Below are 23,465 nucleotides of genomic sequence, written 5' to 3'. Positions count from 1 at the left end.
CTGTCTGTACTTGTTTTGACAGTGTGATTACTTTTATTCAACAGATCTAAACTAGAGGTGATATGGTGAGTAGCTCCTGAGTCTACAATTCATTCCCTTTGTTATTTGAAATTAAACATTAGACAAGTGACAATACCTGCTATGTTAGCTTGATGATTTCCAGAATCTTTGTTCAGCAAATTCAGGATTTGATTGTATTGTTCAGGTGTGAAGTACAATCCTTTGTGTCCTGCTGCCTTGTGATTGTCTCCATCATTCTGAGAGACTGATGCTACATCTGCATTATTAGCAGCAGTTAAGGGTTCCTTCCTCCATCCTTCATGAGATCCACCCCTAGGAGGCTTCCAACCATCATAACTACCAGCATCAAACCTCTTCTTTTGCTTGAAATCAGATGAGTAACCTATAATCTTATAGCAATTTTCTTTAGTGTGGCCTTTCATCTTACAGTGCTCACAATACAAAAACTATTTTTCGCCTTTGAATCCTTGGCCTCGCCCTCCCTGCATAACCAAAGGATCAAGTTTGTTTGTCACAACATTAGCATTAACAACCTGTTGGCTTTCATCTTGAATGATCATAGCATAGGCTTGATTGAGGGTTGGCTCAAAAGACTTCATAAGAATTTATCGCCTAGCTTGATCATATGAATCATTAAAACCACTAAGAAACTGCATTACTCTTTGTCTATGAAGATGTTCCACATGCTCCTTAGACTTTGGACAACCACAATTAGGTGATGGTATCATCACATCATACTCATGCCATAATTCCTTCAGTTTTGAGAAGTAAGCAGAAACTGAACTGGATCCTTGTGACAGAGTAGCTATTTCTCTGTGTAGTTGAAATATACGAACTCAATTAACTTTGTCAAATCTCTCTCTCAAATCTTCCCAAACTAAGTGTGCATTAGATGCATACACAATTCCACCTAAGAGCTCCTCAGACACTATATTCATGATCCATGACAAGATAATTGCATTGCAGGTTTTCCACGGCTCATGCAATTCCTCCTGAAAGGTCTCCATTTTACATGTGCCTGTTACGAACCCTAGTTTCTTCTTCCCCGTAATGCAATGCGCATAGACCTACTCCAAAGACCATAATTCTCCGATCTTGTAAGCTTCACAGGAATTAGGATTGATCATGGAGTGTCACCTAGGCCTACATACAATGGATGCGTGTAATCAATTTTTGATTTCGTCATTGTTGACAGTTTGAAGAAATCTCAAGCTTCGATATAATCCGACAATGAATCGATCATATGCACGAACTAGCAGAAATTATACAGCGAATTCCTCCGGCATCAAGCTTGAAGCTTCTCTAATGGAGTCGACTAGTGCGAGATGAGAGAAGAGAGAAGAAACGGAATTGGGAAAAAATGATAATCCCTGTATTATCTGAATCCTAAAGTCCATATATACAATTGACTCCGCTAACCAACTCCACTAAAATTATTATTCTAACCACCAACTAACTAACTAAACTAATGATGCCACGTGTGATTGCTGTTACACACACATACACATCAATATATAAAAAGGAAATGGACAAACAAATTCAATATATTAATTATTAGATTGAACTAATTTAAAACGAGAAGTTAAAGAGATGACATGAGGTACTCATGAATTGTTTTAACGTGTGCACCCCTCGTGACTTCAAAAAGTTAAAAACACATGAAAAAGTTTGCAGCAGAATTCGAGCCAAAATAGGTGCTAGAGCTCTACTTTTTAAAAACCGTAGATACAAATAAGTCAAATTATGTTCCAATATATATGTTTCTTGTAAGACATTCTAAAATGTGACTCATAATTTCACTGATAATAAATATATTATTTTATTTAACTTTCGAAAATCAAATTAACTTTACCATTCAAGTTCTAAGTTTGATATGATATTTGTTTTACATCAAATCAACGTTTTAATATTTACTTTAACACATTTTTTCTCTACACAATTACAATAGGTAAGTCGATAAATTAAATTTTGTATCTAATCAAATACTAAAATACATCATGTAAAATGAGACAAAGAAAATAACTAGAATAACGAACAAAAAGTTTTTTTTCCTCCCCTTTAATTTTCCTTCGATCCCCTTTTGTTGGAGCTATTACTCATTTGATGACTCGAACTCACAAATTTAGGGTGCTGACCATCTGAGCAACTCTCTTGTCAGATAAAAAGTATAATAAGCATTTTGGATCTTTTAACAAAAAATTAAACGGTGTTTTCTGCATCAAACTTGAAGGTTTTTCAAATGAGCTAGATGTTTTGAGTTGCCAAAAGATCGCAATACTTGGGGATTCGGAAGAAAATTTCATGTTCTATAGGTTCCATTAGAAAATGTTCCACAAAGCTTATCCTAATTAAGATAAGTATTCTATTTTAACATAAAAGAGAATAAGGAAAATAAGTTAATAGGAAATATTTCGACTTATCTTTCGTCAGTCGATATGGAGCAACCTGTAGGTGTAGCCGTGTAGTTATAAAAGGACAAAAGAAAAATGTTTAGATTAAGAATATGCTTTCAACACGTGGTACCTTTTTTGACTTCTAAATATGTGATTGGCAGCGAAATTGTATAATTTATTCCATTGAGTTTTGGAAGTGATAAAAATATGCGTTATTGGCGTAAAAATGATTATGTGTGTGTGTCTCTGTGTGGTAGGTTTACCACATACATAATCCAGATCGATTATATGTCATAACTTGAAATTATACGCACTGGTAGCTACCTATAACGGTAATGATTTAGTACTATAGTTTTTATTACCTTCTCGTATGCTTGTAATTAGAGTTTCGATTTCTTATATTCTGCGTATGGGTAAAATCGGGGGTAATTTTATCTCCGATTTCCCAATGAAGAAACGAGAGACAACGTGGTTCGATGCTGGCTCGGGTAAAGCCGAGGGTGCTCATAGATCAGAGCCCGGGGGACGAATGACACGTCAAGAATCGGGCATGGCTAAATATGGAAAGAACCAAGCGGGAGCAAAACAAAGAATCGAGGTTAAAGGGAAGACAGTTAGAGAGAACGAACGAGAAGCCAAAATATCTGCCATCAACCGGATATTACAGTGCGGATCATGCCCGATATCAACTGCGGATCATGTTTTACTATAGAAAAATAATTTTTATCCTATTTAGACTTGTACTAGCAATGAAACTCCCCTACTATATAAAGGGGAGAACCTTTTTATTTTTTCACTACTGTTAGCACGCATATCAAAGCAATAAAGTTTATTTTTGTCTTCTAACCATTGTCCAAAGTGTTCTTCAGCTGTTCACTTCTTTAGTTGCAATCAAGCTCATCTCAAGGGCTTGATCAGAATCATTTTCCAGCACATATCTAACGCCAGGCTTAATTGTTTCATTACATTTGGTTTGATCGCTTTGTTTTCCTTTAATTCAATTATTTATTGTTCTTAGATCATTCGTATTAAATTAAATCACGTATCCTTTAAACCACATACAAATTTAATTGTTATTCAGTTTAAGGGTAAACAGTTTGGCGTCTACCGTGGGGATAATGATAATACTGGTGATTTAATATAAATCTCTATAACACACCCTATTTTACACTTGCTCTTTGAAGTTTGATTTCAGGTCCATTTAAAATGTAAAATTCTCAATCTGCTCACTTAAATGTTGACGCCGAGTCTGGCCACCACGGTGAAAATAATAACGTGTTACCAAGCAACGACGTGCCCCTATTGACCCTAATGACGTTCCAGTTACTGACAGTCGATGCTAATTCACAAGTTGCTATCAATATCAACCTACCGACTTATCCCGAAAACAACATTGACGGGGTACCTCGATCATCGGCTCGAGAAGCGCCCAAAAGGGGGAGGTGATGGAGTTAGCTTACGTTTGATTTTTGAAATATTACAAGGCCAGCAAGTGGAAATAGCACAAGCGCAGAGTCAAAATCACGCACAGAACACGACCGAGAAGATACTCGGAGAGAAGAACATATTGTCACAAAATTGGATGGGTTCGGATCCGGGGAAGATTCCGAGGTAATGAAAATGCTCGAAGCACTGACAAAACAGGTGAAATTCGGCGAAAAGAAGATAGAGGAAAATGACAAGAAGGTGGAGACTTACAATTCTAGGGTCGATCAGATTCTGGGAGCGCCTCCGATATTGAAGGGACCAAATTTCAAAAAGTTCATTCAGAAGCCTTTCCCCCCGAGTGCGGCACCGAAGCCAATTCTGAAAAGGTTTCGAATGCCCGATATTCTCAAGTATAATTTAACCATATATTGAAACGAGCATGTGACCTTCTACACATGTGCAATAAAAGGCAATGACCTCGAGGACGATAAGATCGAGTTGGTGTTGCTGAAGAAATTAGGGAAAACCTTATCCAAGGGAGCGATAATATGGTACCATAACTTACCCCCAAATTTTATTGATTCATTTGCTATGCTTGCAGATGCCTATGTTAAAGCCCATGCCGGTGCTATCAATGTTGAGACTAGGAAATCAGACCTGTTTAAAGTTAAGCAAAGGGACAACAAGATGCTTAGGGAATTCGTATCGAGGTTCCAGATAGAACGGATGGACCTGCCCCCAGTTGAAGACGATTGGGCCGTTTAGGAGTTTACTCAGGGGATCAACCCTCGAAGTTCGGTTACTTCTCAACAATTAAAGAAAAACTTGGTAGAATACCCTACGGTCACCTGGGTCGATGTCCACAACAGGTACCGGTCAAAGATCAGAGTTGAGGACGATCAGCTAGGAGCTCTCTCGGGGTTTGTTTACCCCAATAGAGTGAATGATAGGTCTAAAAGAACTGTGGATCAGGATCCGAGGCCACTCCGAGATCGATACCAGCCATAAAGCTCGGATAGAAGAGGAAACAGATCTAATTTCCACCGACCAGGAATGATAGGAGAAGTGACCAGGTTCCAAACAACCACGGTTTGGCAAATCGAAACGGGTTCGACAGATCACCGGGGGGCAGAGATGCCCCGAGACTATCAGAGTAGAACTTCAATGTGGATGCGGAGAGTATAGTGTCGGCCATCGATCGCATCAAGGATTCCAAATGAACAAGGCCACTCCACTCCGATCCCGCATAGAGGGATCATAACTTGATATGTAAATATCACGGTACTCACGGTCACAGAACCGAAGATTGTAGATAGCTAAGGGAAGAAGTGACTCGTCTATTCAACAACAAGCATCTTCGGGAATTCCTAAGTGAGTGGGTCAAAAACCATTTCAAAATCAGGGACGCCAACAAACAAATCAAGCAGGAACAACCTCAACATATGATTAACATGATCATTGGAGGAGTAGATGTTCCACAAGGGCCAATGATAAAACGCACCAAGGTTTCTATCACAAGAGAAAAATGAACTCGAGACTACGTTCTGTAGGGATCCATCTCGTTCAGCGACGAGGACGTCGAAGGCATCATTCAACCTCACAATGACACACTGGTAATATCTATTCTTGTTAATGAATCTTGAGTTAGACGTGTATTAATTGATCTAGGTAGCTCGGTTAACATCATCCGATGGAGAGTTCTGGAACAACCGGGGCTATTGGAACAGATTGTACCAGCAGTTGGAGTATTGAACGGGTTTAATATAGCGTGCGAGATAACGAAGGGTGAAATCACTGTACCGATCAAAGTAGGCGGAACCACCCGGGTGATAAAGTTCTATGTAATCGAGGGGGATATGAGATACAACGCCTTGTTCGGGAGACCATGGGTCCATAACATGAGGGCAGTACCATCAACCTTGCATCAAGCGTTGATATTTCCAACCCAAGTGGAATCAAAATGGTCTACGGGGAATAACCGGCCGCAAAAGAGATGTTCGTTATCGAGGAAGTAAGCCCGGTTCCCCCGATCACGACATCGAAAAGTGGGGGGTTAGTCGAAGGGAAAGGCACCAAATAGAAATCATCGATCTCGACCCCTACTGGGTCAGATAAACAGAAGGAACGCTCAACGAATGAGGAAGATGACTTCAGGGTCCCGAGATCCTTTATAGTACCCGATGATACCGAAGCCTCCAAGTCAACAATCGAGGAACTGGAACAAGTCATATTGATCGAGTACTTACCGGACAATAAGTTATACCTGGACACGGGATTAATCCCCGAGCTCAGGAAAAAACTCACTGATTTCCTTAAAGCTAATGCCCATTATTTTTCCTGGTCCTAGTTAGATATGAACGGGATCCCGCCGGAGGTAACAACTCAAAAATTGAGCTTGGATCTGAAATTTCACCCGGTCAAAAAGAAGAGGAGACAGCAGTCCGAAATCAAGCAGACATTTATCAAAGACGAGGTATCTAAACTCTTAAAAATAGGTTCCATTCGGGAGGTTAAATACCTGGATTGGCTAGCTAACGTAGTAGCTAGTCGTACCTAAAAAAGGAAACAAACTTAAAATATAAGTAGATTATAAGGACTTGAATAAGGCATGCCCTAAGGATTCATTCCTTTGCCTAACATCGATCGAATGATCGATGCAACGGCTGGGTATGAGACACTGAGTTTTCTCGATGCCCATTCGGGGTACAACCAAATATGGATGGACCCGGGCGACCAAGAGAAGACTTCTTTTATAGATAAATTCGGCACCTATTGTTATAACGTGATGCCGTTTAGATTAAAAACATGTCAGTGTCACGTATCAATGCCTAGTTAACCTAATGTTTGAGGAACAAATAGGGAAATTAATTAAGGTTTATATTGACGATATATTAGTTAAGTCCCTGCAAGCATAGGACCATTTAAAATATTTGCAGGAAACCTTCGACATACTAAGGAAATACAACATGAAGCTGAACCTGGAGAAGTGTGCCTTCGGAGTCGGCTCAGGCAAGTTCCTCTGTTTCATGGTATGTAACCGGGGAATAGAGATCAACCCAGATAAAATAAATACATAAAATATATCACCATGATTGAAAAAGTCAAGGCGGTGCAGAGACAGACCGGGCTGATAGCCGCATTGGGCTGATTTATTTCTAGGTCATCGGATAAGAGCAACCAGTTCTTCTTGTTACTAAAGAAAAAGAATGACTTCTCTTGGACCCCGGAATGTCAACAGGCTTACAACTCAAACGATACTTATCAAGTCCTCCTTTGTTGTACACCCTGAAGGCGAATGGGAAATTATACCTCCACTTGGCAGTCTCCGAGGTAGCGGTAAGTGATGTCCTTGTTCGGGAAGAAGAAGGTACGCAGTTTCCTATCTATTATGTTAGTAAAACCCTGTGTGATGCCGAAACAAGGTATCCACACCTAGACAAATTAGCGTTTTCCGTATTAAACGCATCTAGGAAACTAAAACTATACTTTCAATGTCACTATATACGTGTCGTGACCTCATGTTCGCTAAGGAATGTTATGCATAAACCCGAGCTTTCAGGCCGGCTAGCAAAATGGGATGTAGAGGTTAGCAGATACGATATTGAGTACAAACCTCGTACTGCTATAAAGTATTAAATTTTGGCAGAATTCGTGGCCGAGTTCACACCGGCTTGGATCCCCGAGGTCGAGAAAGAATTATTACTTACCTCGGGGACTAGCTCAAGGGTCTGGACCCTATTCACGGACGGTGTTTCCAACGTGAAAAGGTTCGAGTTGGGAATCGTACTAAAACCACCCACGGGTAATGTGATAAGGCAGTCTATTAGAACTGTGAAATTGACTAACAATGAAGCCGAATATGAGGCTATAATTACAGGTGTAGAACTGGCTAAGAACCTGGGGGCTGAGGTGATCGAAGCCAAGTGCGATTCTCTCCCCGTTGTCAACCAAGTTAACAGGACAATTGAAGTAAAAGAAGACCGGATGCGAAGATACCTAGATAAGCTACAAGTAATATTACATCAGTTCAAGGAATGTACACTACAACATGCCTCGTGATCAGAATAACGAGGTCGATACGTTAGCTAATCTAGGGTTGTCAGTCAACTCCGATGAATTCAATTCAGGAATGGTGGTGCAATTGATGAGATCAGTGATAGAGGAAGGTCATACCAAGGTAAACTGAATGAGCTTGACTTAGGATTGGAGAAAAAAATACATAGACTACCTTCAGAAGGGGAAGTTGCCGTCGGATCCCAAAGAATCAAGGTCCCTTCGAACTAAGGCTGCTAGATTTAGCTTGGTTGGAGGAAAACTATACCGAAGATCGTTCTTCGGACCTTTAGCGAGGTGTTTAGGTCCCGGGGAGACCGATTACTTGATGAGGGAAGTCCACGAGGGTACTTGCAAAAACTATTCAGGAGCGGAGTCATTGGTTCAAAAATTGATTAGGGTTGTTTATGACTAAAACGAGATGGAAAATGATGTGAAAGACTTTGTTCAAAAGTGTAACGAATGTCAAAGGCACGCTTCGATGATCTACCAACCGGGGGAGATGCTTCACCTGGTCCTTTTCCCTTGGCCATTCATGAAATAGGGAATGAACATCATGGATCCTTTGGCGTGGGCACCCGACAAAGCCCAGTACATCTTATTTATGATCGATTACTTCTCCAAGTGGGTTGAAGCACATGCGTTCGAGAAATTTAGGGAAAAGGAGGTCATCAACTTCATCTGGGATCATATAATATGCTGGTTCGGGATGCCGACTGAGAATAAGTGTGACAACGTATCGAACAACTTCGAAATAGAGTACCGGTGGAACACCATTCTCTCTAGTCTATGAAGCAGAAGCTTTGATTCTGGTAGAGGTTGGAGAACCGAGCTTAAGGTTCCAATATGCTACGGAGACGTCAAACGGCGAGGCCACAACTACAAGCTTAAATTTAGCAGATGAAAGGAGAGAAGCCGCCCTAGTCCAGTTAGCAGCCCAAAAGCAACAAATGGGGAGATATTACAACCGAAGGGCAAACCTTAGACACTTCCAAGTCGAGGACTTGGTATTGAGGAAAGTTACAATGCATACCAAGAACCCGAATGACGGAAAACTAGGCCCAAACTGGGAAGGACCGTATAGAGTCACCGGTATAACTGGGAAAGATTTATACCAGCTCGAGTTCGGAAATGGTGTACAACTACCCAACAATTGGAATGTGGAACACTTAAAGTGGTACCATTGCTAACGTATGAACACAATATTCTTTATGGTTTATTACGCTTTGAACTAACCATGCAAGTACTCAATCGAAGTCAAATCCAAGGATTAGATCTGAAAGTACGCGTTGCACTATTTTTCTCTTGGATCGATTTTTTCCCGAAGTGGATTTTACGGCAAGGTTTTTAACGAGGCAACAATAATCGTACTACCCTAGTTTTGAAGACCGGTCTAAGACTAGGGGGCCATCATACCCTGAGTCAAGAATCGAAGTCCTAAGTTCGGAAATTTAGAAGGCATTCCTATTCGAAATTGAAAGCCAAGGCTTGAATATTAGGACTAATTGTAAGGGTCAAACTCTCAAATGAACCGTAACCCCATAGCTTATTCTCGCAATGGCGGATAGCTTTTGTACCTTCAATTACTTACACTACATTCAAAGTAATAAAAGAAATTCGCCTTCTATGTTTCATCGGCTCACATTTGCATATGCAATATTATCGTTAAGTCACTTAGAATGAATACTAGGTTCAAAACTTTCTAGGCCCACGAGCCACCATTAAACGGGGGCATGAAACCTCGAAGGCAGTAAAAACCCTCGATACCTTGCACAACCATATAAAGACCTCTAAGCCTACGGACTACCTTGAACCGGGGACTGTTACCCGACAGTAAGATCGGGAAATTCAGGCTAATAAATCCCGAAGGCACTAAGCCTACAAGGCAGGGCCCAAACACGAAAGGCCATAGCCAACTTAAGAGACGAATCCTTTAGAGCTTCGGTCACAACATATAAACAGATCAGAGACGTCTGAGTTCGTGCATAAAAAGTAAGATCCTTACATATTTTTAATCCATAAAAGATTCTTTTAGACCCGGTCAAGTTACTTGGTCTCATACTACGGCCATAAAAAGATCCACCTTCGGCAAATAATATTTATGTCCGGGTAAATCACTCGCATATTTTAGTAAAAACTTCATTTTTTATCGAGTCCTCCGAATTCAGAGCAACTCAGAATTATTATTTATTCCAGTCCTCATCCAAGCTGTGGGAGATCGAACATTTTAAGCAATGTCAAATTCTATGCTAAGGCATCGATGGCATATTATGAAGACCGAGACACAATTTACATATCCTAAGTCTTAAACATAAGCAAGTACAAAAAAGTAAAGGACATAATGTTTAGCCGAAGAGAAATTTCATATATACGTTACCAAAAGATATTTACAAAGGTACTATAAAATGGCCTCAAAGTACAGAGCATACAACTACAAGAAAAGACAAAAGTAATCTAAGGCATTTCCTGCCTATTCCTCATCAGAGCCCGGATCGTTATCCGAACCGTCGGGTTGGTACCTAGCTTTGGCCTCAGCTTCAAGCCTCTTAGATTTTTTGATCTCGGTCGCTAGATTAACCCCCCGAGCATGAATCTCCTCAAGGGTCTCTCTTCGAGGCAGCCACTTCACATATTAAGCCTTCGTTATTACACGGGCCTCAACTACCTCTACATCATTCTTGAGCTGGGCCATCATGTCCTGGGCTTCCGTGACCCCATCCTAAGCCACCTCCATTTGGACTTTAGAGCAGTGTATTCTTGGTCGAGAGCATCCCGTTCTGCAACGGCCTAGTCAAGTTGTGCTAGAGCTCCTTGTTTAGCCGAGACCATTTGTCGACCTTTTTCTCTCATCACTCTAAGCTGAACTTTGGTCGATGCCAGGTCCTCTTTGGTGGCATCCCGCTCCGAGGCCAGGAGATCTATTTTGCCCTTAATTCCTCAGCTGAAACTCTGACCTCGTCCATTTAGGACCTAAGTTGGTCAATAAGGTTTATCTTTTCTTGGACCTACGAGGTTGCGGTAGCATCTGCGTTTAACCTCTCGTTATCGATCTCAGACACTCTTACCTTTTCAACCAGAAGGGTGTGTTCCTGTTTAGCCTTCGAGGTCTCATTTTAGGATTTTTCCATCTCGGCTTGCAGGGCGGAGTGATCCCTAAGGACTTCATCGTTTTGCTCACAGAGAGCTTTGTACGTGTCTTTTTGTCGGACCTGCTCCTTGAGCTGGAACTCGAGGTGAATCACCTCTATCTTGGCCCGGTGAAAGCTCTCATGGTGAAGTACGGAGGCCTGAGACACAAAGAAAGAGGAATCACTAGAATACCGTTGAGGCAAAAAGAACCCTTTTATAATGAAAGAGAAGAAGGAATACCATGTTTAGCGTCTACTGAGCATCGTTGAAGAGGATTGGCGCATCTACCTCGTTCATCTTCACTTGGTTCTCTTCGGTTACCAAGGAACAGATATAGCTGGCCACTCCGACTGGCCCAAATAGAATCCTAGTATCCGTTGATATGGTCAACATGACCATTTTCTTCCAGTCAGGATCCACACTCTGGGCGGGAAACTGCTTCTTGAGCTTTAGGCTCGAACTCGGCCCACCTGACCCTAGCTGCACATCCCTTTTTGGGATCTCCAGGTGGCTAAAGCCGGAGTAATCCTCTAGCATGCCGACATCTACGCCCTCTAAAAATGAATTGATCGCCTCATCCATGGCCTGGGAGGCCTTGGTCGGTTTCTCTGCAGCGTCTCGAGCCTTATTTAAGAAGGACTCCATATGAGGCGGTGACTCCGAAACATTAATAACGTCGATGTTTGCTGAAGCAGTTTCCCTCGGAACCAGAAGAGCCTCCTTTGAAGCAAACGTTACTTGCTCTTCTTCGAGTCCCCAAGCTATAGGGGACTTAGACTTTTGAGAAACCTCATCCAGGGGCCCTAAATCCAGTTCGATGTCGATCGGCTTGTGAGTGGCGAACTCTATGTCGTCGTTATCCTCAGAAAAATCCTTGAGCCGGTAAAGAGCCTCGGGATCCGGGACTCGGGCAGTGAAGGCATTTTTGTGCTCTTCTTGACCCTGAACACGACTCTTTTCTTCTTCCTAGCCTCGGCAAGAGCATCCGAGGAGTCATGAGACCTTTTTTTTTTCTCCTCCTTCTTTGCAACGGCTTCGGCAGCGGGCTTCAGTGAGGCGGATGGTTTTTCAGACAGGTCCGAGGCCATGGCCTCAGTGATTGCCCGAAGCTCAGTAGTCTTCGAAAAATCTGTGAAAGGAAATAACTTAGTCAAAATAATGATAAGATAAAAATGACCTAAAAGGGGAATTTAATCGGAGGAAGAGGGACACTCACCATGAGAACGAGCCTCTTATTTACCTTTGGAAAGATTGCTCCACTCACGCTCGAGATAGGTGAGTTGTTTGCGGATTCCCTTGACCCAATCCCTAAAATAAGGGACCGCATTGGGGACTCGGGCGACAACTGGTTATCAGAAAAAATGAGTAATGAGAAAAGATGAGCAAATTCAAAGGAGTAAATTAAAATAAAACAAAATTACATTTTGAGTTCCATTTCTCGGGGAATGACATGAACTTAGAGGGAATGAGGTCTTCGGTATTTATCCGAACAAACCTCCCCTGCCAGCCTCGGTCCCTGTTCTCGTCGATGCAGGAGAAGGGAACCTTTTTTGCCCGACGGGCAAGCTTGATTAACCCCCCTCAGATGATTCAGGGGTTGTAAACGCGGAGAAAGGTCGACCGTGAACCGATGCTTCTCCATGTTGTTGGCAAAATAAAGGAGGAGGGTTATAATCCTACAAAAGGACGGGTGGTTCTGCCCGAGTCATATCTCGTACCTCTTAAAAAAATCAAGGACCACCGTATCCACCGGACTAAACGTGAAAGGATACGTATAAACGCTTAAGTATCCTTCCACGCGCGTCGTGATGTCCTCATCGGGACTGGGAATGACTATAGTTTTTCCTTCCCATTTGCAGTCCTCCCGGACCACTTGGAGCATTTACTCGGTGATGGAGCAGACATACCTCCACATCTCCTCACCCCGGTCTCCTCGTTTGGAGACTTTTTTGACCTTGAAATCGTTGTCTATAGAGCAACCTCGGGGGATGAATTCTGTAAGAAGAGGTACCGGGGTTACTACCGGAAAGGTTTCCTCGGTGCCTGTGGCCTAGGTAGAGGTTGAAATAGCAGTGTTTTGAGGCACCAATTTTGAAGCTTTAGCCATTTTGATCTGGGAATATGAAGGTTTGAGGTTGATACGATGGTTTGAAGGTTGATAGGAAAATTTGAAGATCTGGTATGAAGATTTGAAGTTAAAGTATGAAGGTTTGAAGACGAGATGAAGACATGAAGATGTAGAGAACAATTTACAAAGATTTGAAAGATTGATGAACAAATACAAAATTCGAGGGTAGCTCAAGAAGATTCGAAATCGAAAAGTAAAAAAGTGAAAAAAGGAAACCGAAGCTTTTATAGGAAAGAAATAATGAATGTGTGAGGTTTCACATTCGGTAACTATTGAGGATGGTCAACCAACGGCTGACACGTGTCCGAAGTCAGAACGGCATGATTGATGAGACATTTCAACTCGTCAACTTTCTTATGATGTACAAAGGAAGGAACCGGGGTCAATTAGTCACTTCTCGTCGTTCCTATTAATCTATTCTCCGAGAAGTGAGGGGACTATCTGTGTACGAGTAAAATCAGGGATAACTTTTATCCATGATTTTTCGATAAAGAAACGAGAGACAATGTGATTCGATGTTGGCTCGAGTAAAGTCGAGGGCGCCCATAGATCAAAGCTCGGGGGGACGAATGACACATCAAAAATAAGACATGGCTAAATATGAAAAGAACTCAGCGGGAGCAAAACAAAGAATCGAGGGTAAATGGATGACGGTTAGAGAGGAAGAATGAGGAGCCGAAATATCCGCCATCAACAGGATATTACGGCGCGGATCACGCCTGATATCAACCGCGGATCGTGTTTTACTAGAAGAAAAGGATTTTTACCCTATTTAGACTTGTACTAGGAATGAAACCCCCCTACTATATAAAGAGGAGAACATTTTTATTTTTCACTACTATTGGCACGCATATCAAAGAATAAGGTTTATTTTTGTCTTCTATCCATTGTCTAAAGTGTTCTTTCAGCAGGTAACTTCTTTAGTTGCAACCGAGCTCATTTTGAGGGCTTGATCGGAACAGTTTTCTAACATTCATATCTAACGCCGGGCTTAATTGTTTCATTACATTTGGTTTGATCGCTTTGTTTTTCTTTAATTCAATTATTTGTTGTTCTTAGATCATTCGTGTTAAATTAAATCATGTATCCTTTAAACCGCGTACAAATTTAATTATTACTCATTTGAAGGGTAAACATATTCGTTCTTATTATTGTTGGAATAATTTTTCGTACAATGATGAAGAAATCTGGTAAATGTATTTCCCAGAAAATTTACTGCAAAATATATTAAATATTTTTTTCCACGTTAATGAGCCTTATGTGAGATGAATCTAGATTAGTCGAGGTCCAATGCAGATAATCAAAGATTAATTGAGTGGTAAACTAAAAAAAAATTATTTCTTACATCATGTATGTCATCGTGGATTATAAATCAACAGTAATTTTATAATGACTATTAGGCCATGAAGTTTGAAATCATATTTTCAAATAGAAATAAGATGTTCTGCCACAAGATTTTGTAATATTGCTGTAAAAATCCAAATTGTGAACTTGTAGAAAAGCATATGATCGTAGCATAAGATTAACTAAATTAGTATGAATTTGTTTCTTAATTCCTAGTAATTCCACATTAAATAGGTCATGAAAATTGCAAAATAAGAAACCTCAAATTTTCTTTTCTAGAACAAAAAAGTTTTCCCTTCAAGGTCCATGAGACAGTTAACTCTAGCACCAGAAAACCAAACCTTCAAAGGCATATGAAATTTAACAATTTATGCCTCCATCTTTTTTCATTTATGATTTTTATTCACATATATGTTTTTCCTCTTCATGTGTTGTTCTAACTCTTTAAAGAATTTGCTTATCAGCATTTCGATGTCGCTACATATATATGTATGGGTCGAAATTCGCCAAAGAGCACTTGGCATAAAGTGGTGTTGCTAAAAGTAAGTTGGTTGAGGTCGACTAGTAACTAATGGGACTCATCGTCAAGCAGCCAATCATGTCCGAGGTCAAGTATCAGAAGGAGCAGTAACAGCTAGTTCAGTAATAGGACCTTTAAGAGAATATTCCGTTAAATATGCTTTATACTTGTACTTTTAGGGTTAATTGGGGCATATCCCCATAAATAGAAAGAGAGATTCCCTGTTAAGGGCATTCGGAAGAAAGCAGACTCTCTCTAGATAAATACAAACACTACCTTTCAAAAGAGATTCGATGGTTGATTACTCTACAACTTTTTCATCAGATCCAAGATAGACCCCGATATTCTTGTATTGGTCGGTCATTCACCATTGTCAGAAGGAGGAATCATCCACCCCATTTAATGTTGGGTGAATCATTCTCCTTATTTACTTTAGTGTCATTTATTGTTATTGAATGATTGACATTCCTTTTCCATTATTGGTATTGGAACATTAAATGCACATCGCATTTAACTCTTTTCAACGTTGTTAAAACATTACCCACAAAGATCGATTATAAATCAGAAGTTATTATTATTAACTAGGCTTAACTCCTCATCATATAAAATTAATTATTCTTACAAAAGGTTTATAGTTAGTCGATTACATTGTTTGGTCAGATAATTTAGCACCGTCTTGGGGATTTTCTAGTTAAAATTTTAGTCCATTCTAGATCTATAACTAGCAAAACAAAGGGAGAAAAATCCCCTACTTTCTTGTACACACAGACCTAACATGGCAGATAACAGAGAAGAAAGGATGAAAGAAGTGGCCGATCTCACCAACAACCTCTTAAACACCATCAACGAGGTTTTCGAAACGGAGGGTGAAGATGTAACGCCAAATGCCTCTCCCAGACGAAGTGGCTCACTCCTTCCTCATGGTAGTATCACAATGTCCCACGGTAAGGGAGCTTCCACTTCCACAATGGAAGAGGCACCACCGACAGTGAAGAAACTGCTCGATGCTTGACTAGCAAATATGTTAACCAACATCCTCGACAAACCCACCCAAAAGGCGGTCAGAGAAAATGCAAGAACTTGCGTTGCACCAATAATGGTCGAGCATCACGACCCTCCCCCTCCTATAATATGTATCACTCACAATGTTAATAATACAGATGACACACCCTCACATCCATTCTGAGGAAGATAGAAGAAATGGAAAACGAAAATAAAATGCTTCGAGACCAAATAAAAGAGCATCAAGAAAGGGAAAACAAAATACCGAGAGCACCAAAACTCTTACCAAAAAGAGATGTCGGTCAGTTCGTTGAACAATCGTACAGTTATGAAGCCGCCCCACATACCATACCCAAAACCTTCAAAATACCGCCGTACCTGAAAATATACGACGGTACAACCTATCTTGAGGATCATGTGACTCACTATGTCACCGCAGTAAAAGGCAACAACCTCACCAAAGAACAAGTATCCTTCATCCTGTTGAAAACGTTTGGCGAAACCCTCACCGGGGGCGCATTAACTTGGTATTCACAGCTGCCCGCGCGCTCCATTGAAATATTCGAAGAGATGGCCGACAAGTTTGTGACAGCCCATGCCGGAGCTAAAAAAGCGGAAGCAAGAGTGAGTGATATATTTTCCATCAAACAATCACCTGGAGAAGGACTAAGGGACTTCCTCGCTCGATTCAACCGTGTAAGAATGACCTTACCAAATATATCAGAAGGCATGGTTGTAGCAGCTTTCCAAAATAGGTTAAACATAAGCGGTTCGAGGGCGACCAGGAAGTTGTTGAGTCGGCTCATGAAATATCCCCCAACAACTTGGGATGAAATATACAATGCCTATTGCGCTGAAGTACGTGTTAATAAAGATGACCTAAATGGACCAACACAACGGTTGACCTCAGTACATGCCGAGTCCAGAAAAAATCGAAGAAACGACACCAGAAGGGATCTAGCAGTTCCACGACCCAACCAAGAAAGGCATCAGCCATATATAAGAGGCGCCATCATGCCGCCCTCCCGTCACGAACAAGGCCCGTCTAGACCAAGGACAGGGACTCACCAGAGCGAAAGAGGTATGCCTCTTTACTATCTGCTCACAATTTTTGTGTATCACCTTCAAAAATAGTCTACGCATTGAAAAAGCTCGGCCCATAAGTGAAGTGGCCATAGAAGATGAGATCCGACTCAAACACCAGGAAGTCGAACGTCCTCTGCGAAATATCTTACATAAGCCCGAGCTATCGGGAAGATTAGCTAAGTAGGCCATAGAATTAAGTGAGCTTGATATTACATACTAACCACAGACGGTGATAAAATCACAAGTCCTCGGCGACTTCATTGCGGACTTCAACGCAAAAATAGTGCCTGAAGTCGAAGAAGAAGAAGCCCACGCTTCTCCACAAGCACAAGATCTATAGATTTTTTACATCGACGATGCTTCCAATGCATCGGAGTCCGGATTGGGACTCGTGCTCGAAGTCTCGACAGGCGAAGTGATTCGCCAGTCCGTAAAATGCCTAGACATGACTAATAATGAGGCAGAGTATGAGGCCGTCATTGTAGGATTAAGGCTAGCACTCAAGTATGGAGCGAGGCAAGTCATCCTACGCTGCGATTCTCAGCTCATCGTCAACCAAGTCACCGAGACTTTCCAAATCAATGAACAAAGGTTGTAAAAATACCAAATTAAAATCCGCAAGATATTCCCCAAGTTTGATGAATTCCAGCTCGACCAAATCCCTCGAATGCAAAACACTGAAGCCGATGGCCTCGCCAAATTAGCGGCATCCACTAAAACCATAACCGGAGAAGGAAATATGGTCGCCCTCCTCCACTCATCGATAGATCAAATCGAGGTAAGGACTATAAATTTAATTTGGGACTGGCGCAACCGTATTGTTACATACTTGCAGGACGACATACTCCCAGATGATAAAAAAAAGCCAAGAAACTTCAGATGCAATCAGCCAGGTATAACATCATCCAGAATGATCTGTACAAGAGGACGTACGGCGTCCCCCTAGAAAAATGCTTGGGCCCGAATCAAACTCGGCGTGTCCTAGAAGAAGTCCACGAAGGCCACTGCGGGGCTCAATCCGGCAACCGAGCTCTGGTCAGATGCTCATACGAGTAGGATACTACTGGCCTACTATGAAAAAGAGGCCGCTGACTTCATAAAAAGATGCGAGCAATGCCAAAAATACGCCCCAATGATCCACCAAGCAGGCGAGCAACTCCACTCGGTCACTTCCCCATTGGCCTTTTATCAAATAGGGAATGGACATCGTCGTCCCACTCTCTGCAGGATGAGGTAACGTACATTTCCTTTTGGTTTTAACTGACTATTTTTCTAAATGGGTAGAAGCAGGAACATTCGCTTAGATACGCGAGCAGGAAGTGATCACCTTCATATGGAAGAACATTGCGTGCCGCTTCGGCCTCCCCAAAGAGATCAGCTGTGACAACGGACCCCAATTCACTGGAAAAAAGGTTGCCAAATATTTCGAAAAGTAGCATATCATAAGAATATTCTCCACCCCATACCACCCCGCAGGCAACGGGCAAGCAGAGTCCTCTAATAAATCAATACTGAACATCATTAAGAAAAAGCTCGAGGACGCCAAAGGACTTTGGCCAGAACTACTGCCAGAAGTGCTATGGGCCTATCTCACAATGCCAAAGATGAGCACAAGAGAAACGCCCAACTCGTTAGTCTATGAGACTGATGTAGTGATACTAGTCAAAGTCGGAGAGCCCAGTTTGAGATACTCCCATGAGAACGGGTCGAGGAATGACGAAAGTAGAAGGCAAGACCTCGACGAAGCCGAAGAACGGAGAGACATGGCCTACATAAGAATGATCGCCCAAAAATAACAGGCAGAATGCTACTATAATAAAAATCCAAGATCAGATCACTCAAAGTCGGAGATTACTTGCTCAAGGACAAAACACAAGCCAGCAAAGACCCGCGGGAGGGCAAACTGGGAACAAATTGGGACGTCCATACAAAATCACAGCAGCAACAAGCAAAGGGCACAGTGGAAGGAAAACAGCTACCTAAAAACTGGAACGTCGCCCACCTCAAGTACTTTAACTTTTAAGAACAAGCATCCTCCAAGTCGTACTCTTTTTCCCTCACTTGAGTTTTGTCCCAATTGGGTTTTCTCAAATAGTTTTTTAACGAGGCGATGAGGAGGACACTTCAAGTCGAAGTACAGATAAGAAAAAGGCATAGTTCATTGCTCAACCTCATAACATATCTCCAGGTCGCCCAATGAAGGGACTAGATAGACCGGGACTGGAATGCTAGCCTAAACAATATGTAAATTTCTCCAAGTATTGAGCAAAACACAAATGTACGTTCGCCAGAACATTACCTCATCATCTACCCGGCCCGCGACCGCAATTAAATAGAAAACATTCGACCTCGTTCGAATTAAAAGATATTCGACCTCGTTCGAATTAAAATACATTAGACCCCGTTCGAATTAAAAGACATTCGACCTCTTTCGAATTAAAAGACATTCGACCTCGTTCGAATTAAAAAACGTTCTACCTCGTTCGAATTAAAAGACATTCGACCTCGTTCAAATTAAAAGATATTCGACCTTGTTCAAATTAAAAAACATTCAACCTCATTCGAATTAAAAGACATTCGATGCGACCTCGTTCAAATTAAAAAACATTCGACCTCGTTTGAATTAAAAGACATTCGACCTCATTCGAATTAAAAAACATTCAACCTCGTTCGAATTAAAAGACATTCGACCTCGTTCGAATTAAAAAATATTCGACCTCGTTCGAATTAAAAGACATTCGACCTCATTCGAATCAAATAACACCGACCTCGCTCGAATTCACATTCGACTTCATTCAGGTCAACTGCGACTTATGTTCTACTTTGCTCGAACTAAGCTTATACGGCCCTCAACCATTGTTGGGTTTAGGTTATGTTTGACCTCGCTTATACTAACTAAGTTGCGTTTCAAATTAATCTCTGGCTATGTTTGACTTCGTTCGACAACACTTATTGTCCCCAGGTCACAACTACCAAGGGTGTCATTTGAACTCGTTCAACATACAAACCGAGCTTCTACGGCTAAAAGCAACCCAACGACAGAATAAAGGAAAGGAGCATACAAGACCAAGCAGAGAAAAGATTCAGAAACGAACATCGAAAAATAGCATTTCATACTTCAAAAATATTCTTTACAAGGGCTAAACAAAATTACAAACCAAAGGAATAACTACTCACCACCCGACCCAGCAGCGCCATCTCCACCATCGCCATCGCTATCAGGGTACTCGTCCTCGTACCAGGCATCATGATCAATCCCATCCAAATCCTCCTCGCCATCACCGATCCCTAGTGTAGCAGGGCCATAGCCACAAGCGATCCGAGCTGCACACGCCTTAGCATAAACATCCTCAAAATCAGCCTCAGGAACTCTCCCCACCGTCATCAAATCTCTGAATATGTCTAGCTGGGCCTTTGCGTAGATCTACTTCTCATATAAATACCGTGGAACATCAGGATAAGTAGAAGTGTGGGAGGACGACTGGGCCAACGACTGCGTCTTCTCGGCCTCGAGAGCGATGATTTGGTCACCAAGGTTCGAGACCTCTTTTCTAGCCCCACCAATTTGCTCGTCAAGCCGCTCTTCCCTGAGCATGGCCATCTCCAAATCGTTTGCCTGCTCGGACCGGAGGACGCAGATTGCATCCTTCAAAGCTATTTTTCCAAAACCGCAAACCGAGCCAACTCGGCCCTCTCCAAATCCGCCATCTTCTCGGCGACCTCGTCACTCAAAGCATCGACCCTAACCGAACATTGCTTGAGTTCACCCCGCAGAAATACCACTTGGGCTTGAAGGTCCGTACATTCGGCCTGAACTCCCTTGTTCACTTCGAGCTCCTCTTCTTTATCCCTCGACGCCCATTCGAGGACGATGCACTTGCCGATAATTCCCACCAGCTCGTCATCTTTTTTGCTTCAGCTCATCCCGGATAGCTTGGAAATTGTCACTCTCGCTGAACCGCATACAGATCTCACGATGTTTGCTGCGGTATTCACGGTACTTCTTCTCCATCCTATTGAAAATAGTTTTATCCCACTCCTCTTGTTGAGCACTCTCAATCTCTAAGATAATGGTCTAAAAAAAAGAGAAGAAAAGAGGAAGAAAATCAACCTATCGAAAATAATGTGCAAGGCATAAAAACTAGAAAGGTTGGAAGATTTACCCTAAGGGCGAGACCGGCTATGCTCGACGACAGGGTGGTATCGTTCAGCGACTCGAGGGTCTTGCCCTCCGCATCGGAGCAAAGGGGACCCAAGGAAGGAACCACATCTTCAGTTTTCACTAGCAGGCCGCAGTCCATGGGGACCACGATGGTACGAGTGGACCCTTCCAACCTCACTTCCACCCGAGTGAACTCCTCGCTAAGCATCCGCACCTCATAAGGGTCAATATCAGAGCCGGTTTTGTAGCCTTCCTCGGCAATACCTTTGCCTCTCACTCAGACGATGAGGGAACATCAACCGGTACCGAGGATGACGGCTCACTTCTCAATACGTATCACCGACCTCCATGGACGACCCTCCAACCTCAACCCCGATTTCAGGAAAGGGCGCACCTTCTACCACTCCCGTTGATAGCGGAACTCCAGATGACGGATTCACCTCACTTTCAGGTGCGGCAACAGTCGGCTTATAGTCGTCCCTTGTAGAGTCCACTGCTCGAACTGTACCACAGCCAACATCCACAAATTTCCTTTATTGTGGATTCAAGTCTTCCCCGCTCGGCGACGACTCATCTACTAAATGTAGCACATGAAAAGCCGATGTCCCAGATGCTGAGGCCGTCGATGGCAGAGCTGATCACACCAAAACCGAAGGTCGAACAGAGGAAGATGACTGGGCAGGCTTGGTCGCGGTTGCGGCTGGAACAGATTCCGTCGTATCGGTCTTCTGGCGGAACATAGGAGTAGGAGCTCTCGACTTCCTCGGACCTCCCCGTGCTGACAACAAAAGAGAAAAAAAAAGTCAGGATCAACCCCCGCAAAGATAAAAGGCGACTTAAAAGACGACCTATTAGAAAAATTCAACGATAAAGACATAAGCAAACATACCGAGAAGCTTGGGCCCGAACTTATTACGGAAGGCCGACCATTCGCGAATCTCCACTGTATGAGGAAGGACTCGGCTAACCCACTCGTGAATATCCTCGACCAAAGGAGGGGGTTCGGCCTCCGCTGCGTAGAAAGAGAAAAATAAGATACAGTACAACCAAGGTCGACTAGCACAAAGTGCAACAGAGGAAAAAGGAAGGTGCTTACGAGCATAGTTCCAAAGCTTAGGAAACCTGTTTGCATTTGCCACCACGTCTTCAGTTCTGATGAAGAAATAGTTGAGCCAAAACTGGCGATTGGCCCTATCATCCATTTTTACCACAAGACACTTGCCGCCCCGGTGGCGAATATATAATATCGTCCCTCTGTGAAAACTGGGGGCGAAGAGATGCATCAAGTGACGGATGGTCACCTCGACCCCGACCAACTCCGCAAACTTCGAAATAATACATATGAGCTTGTAAATATAGGGGGAGAGTTGAGCCGGGCACACCCGGTAGTAGCGGCAAAACACTTTGGCCAGGGGAAGGATAGGAAAAGAATAACCTACGTAGAAGGGGTATGCATAGAAGGTGCAATACCATGTCTATGTATCTGCACCACATCGTGCCCTGCAAAGATTAGGTCTATGTGGGTGGGAATTTTGAATTTATCCCTAAACTCAGCGATGGCCGCCTTTGTCATCAATGACTCCGAGATTTCGGGGTCATCTTCGGGCAACTTTGAGAAGTCAGACCTAGCCTTCTCCTTAGGGTGAATTATTTGCTCCACCGAAGAAAAGCTGTCATCTTCAGCAACCATGGCCACCCCGTCATCGTGGGGGGATGGGGCCATGCAAACTGGCAAGGGGACAAGATTAGGTACTCCCCCTGAATTGATTGTATTAACCATTTTTGCTCGTTTTTATATGGAGAAGATGCAAGCATAGAGGAGATATAAATGGCAAAATTTATCAGAACCGATGAAAACAGTAATGCAAGGATGAAGGAAACAAAAGCAAGAATAATGGGAGAAGGAAGGAAGAGATGAAGATTCAGTGTTTGAAAAGTACAAAAGATCAGGCAAAAGGTATTGTGTTCTTATTTATAGGAATCCGGGCACCACAATCGAGAATACAGACCGTCGATGCCCAGCACGGATGTCGAAATGTAGAGGCACGGGAAACGACACAATACATCGAGAAAATGCGTAATAATGACTCGTGGTATCGTGACGTCATTCTGAACCGACATAATGGTAAGTTATGATTCACGAAGCGCCACGTTATCATCTTGCCAAGAGCGTTACTATTCGACCTATTCGCCTAAAAT

General features: G+C 42.4%; 1 protein-coding gene across 1 annotated transcript; it reads right to left on the bottom strand.

The window, feature by feature from the left end:
* Positions 1-626: 626 nt before the first annotated feature.
* On the bottom strand, positions 627-1,028 carry LOC142171900 (uncharacterized). The gene is made up of 2 exons (XM_075235618.1): positions 922-1,028; positions 627-834 (listed from the first exon to the last, which is right to left on the bottom strand). The coding sequence occupies exons 1-2, from the start codon at positions 1,026-1,028 to the stop codon at positions 627-629; spliced, it is 315 nt and encodes a 104-aa protein (XP_075091719.1).
* Between the last annotated feature and the right edge of the window lie 22,437 nt (positions 1,029-23,465).

This window comes from Nicotiana tabacum, chromosome 17 (genome assembly GCF_000715075.1).
Source record: "Nicotiana tabacum cultivar K326 chromosome 17, ASM71507v2, whole genome shotgun sequence".
Taxonomy (NCBI): Eukaryota; Viridiplantae; Streptophyta; class Magnoliopsida; order Solanales; family Solanaceae; genus Nicotiana; species Nicotiana tabacum.
Note: the sequence above shows the minus strand (reverse complement) of the source record. Positions and strands in the feature narration are given on the sequence as shown.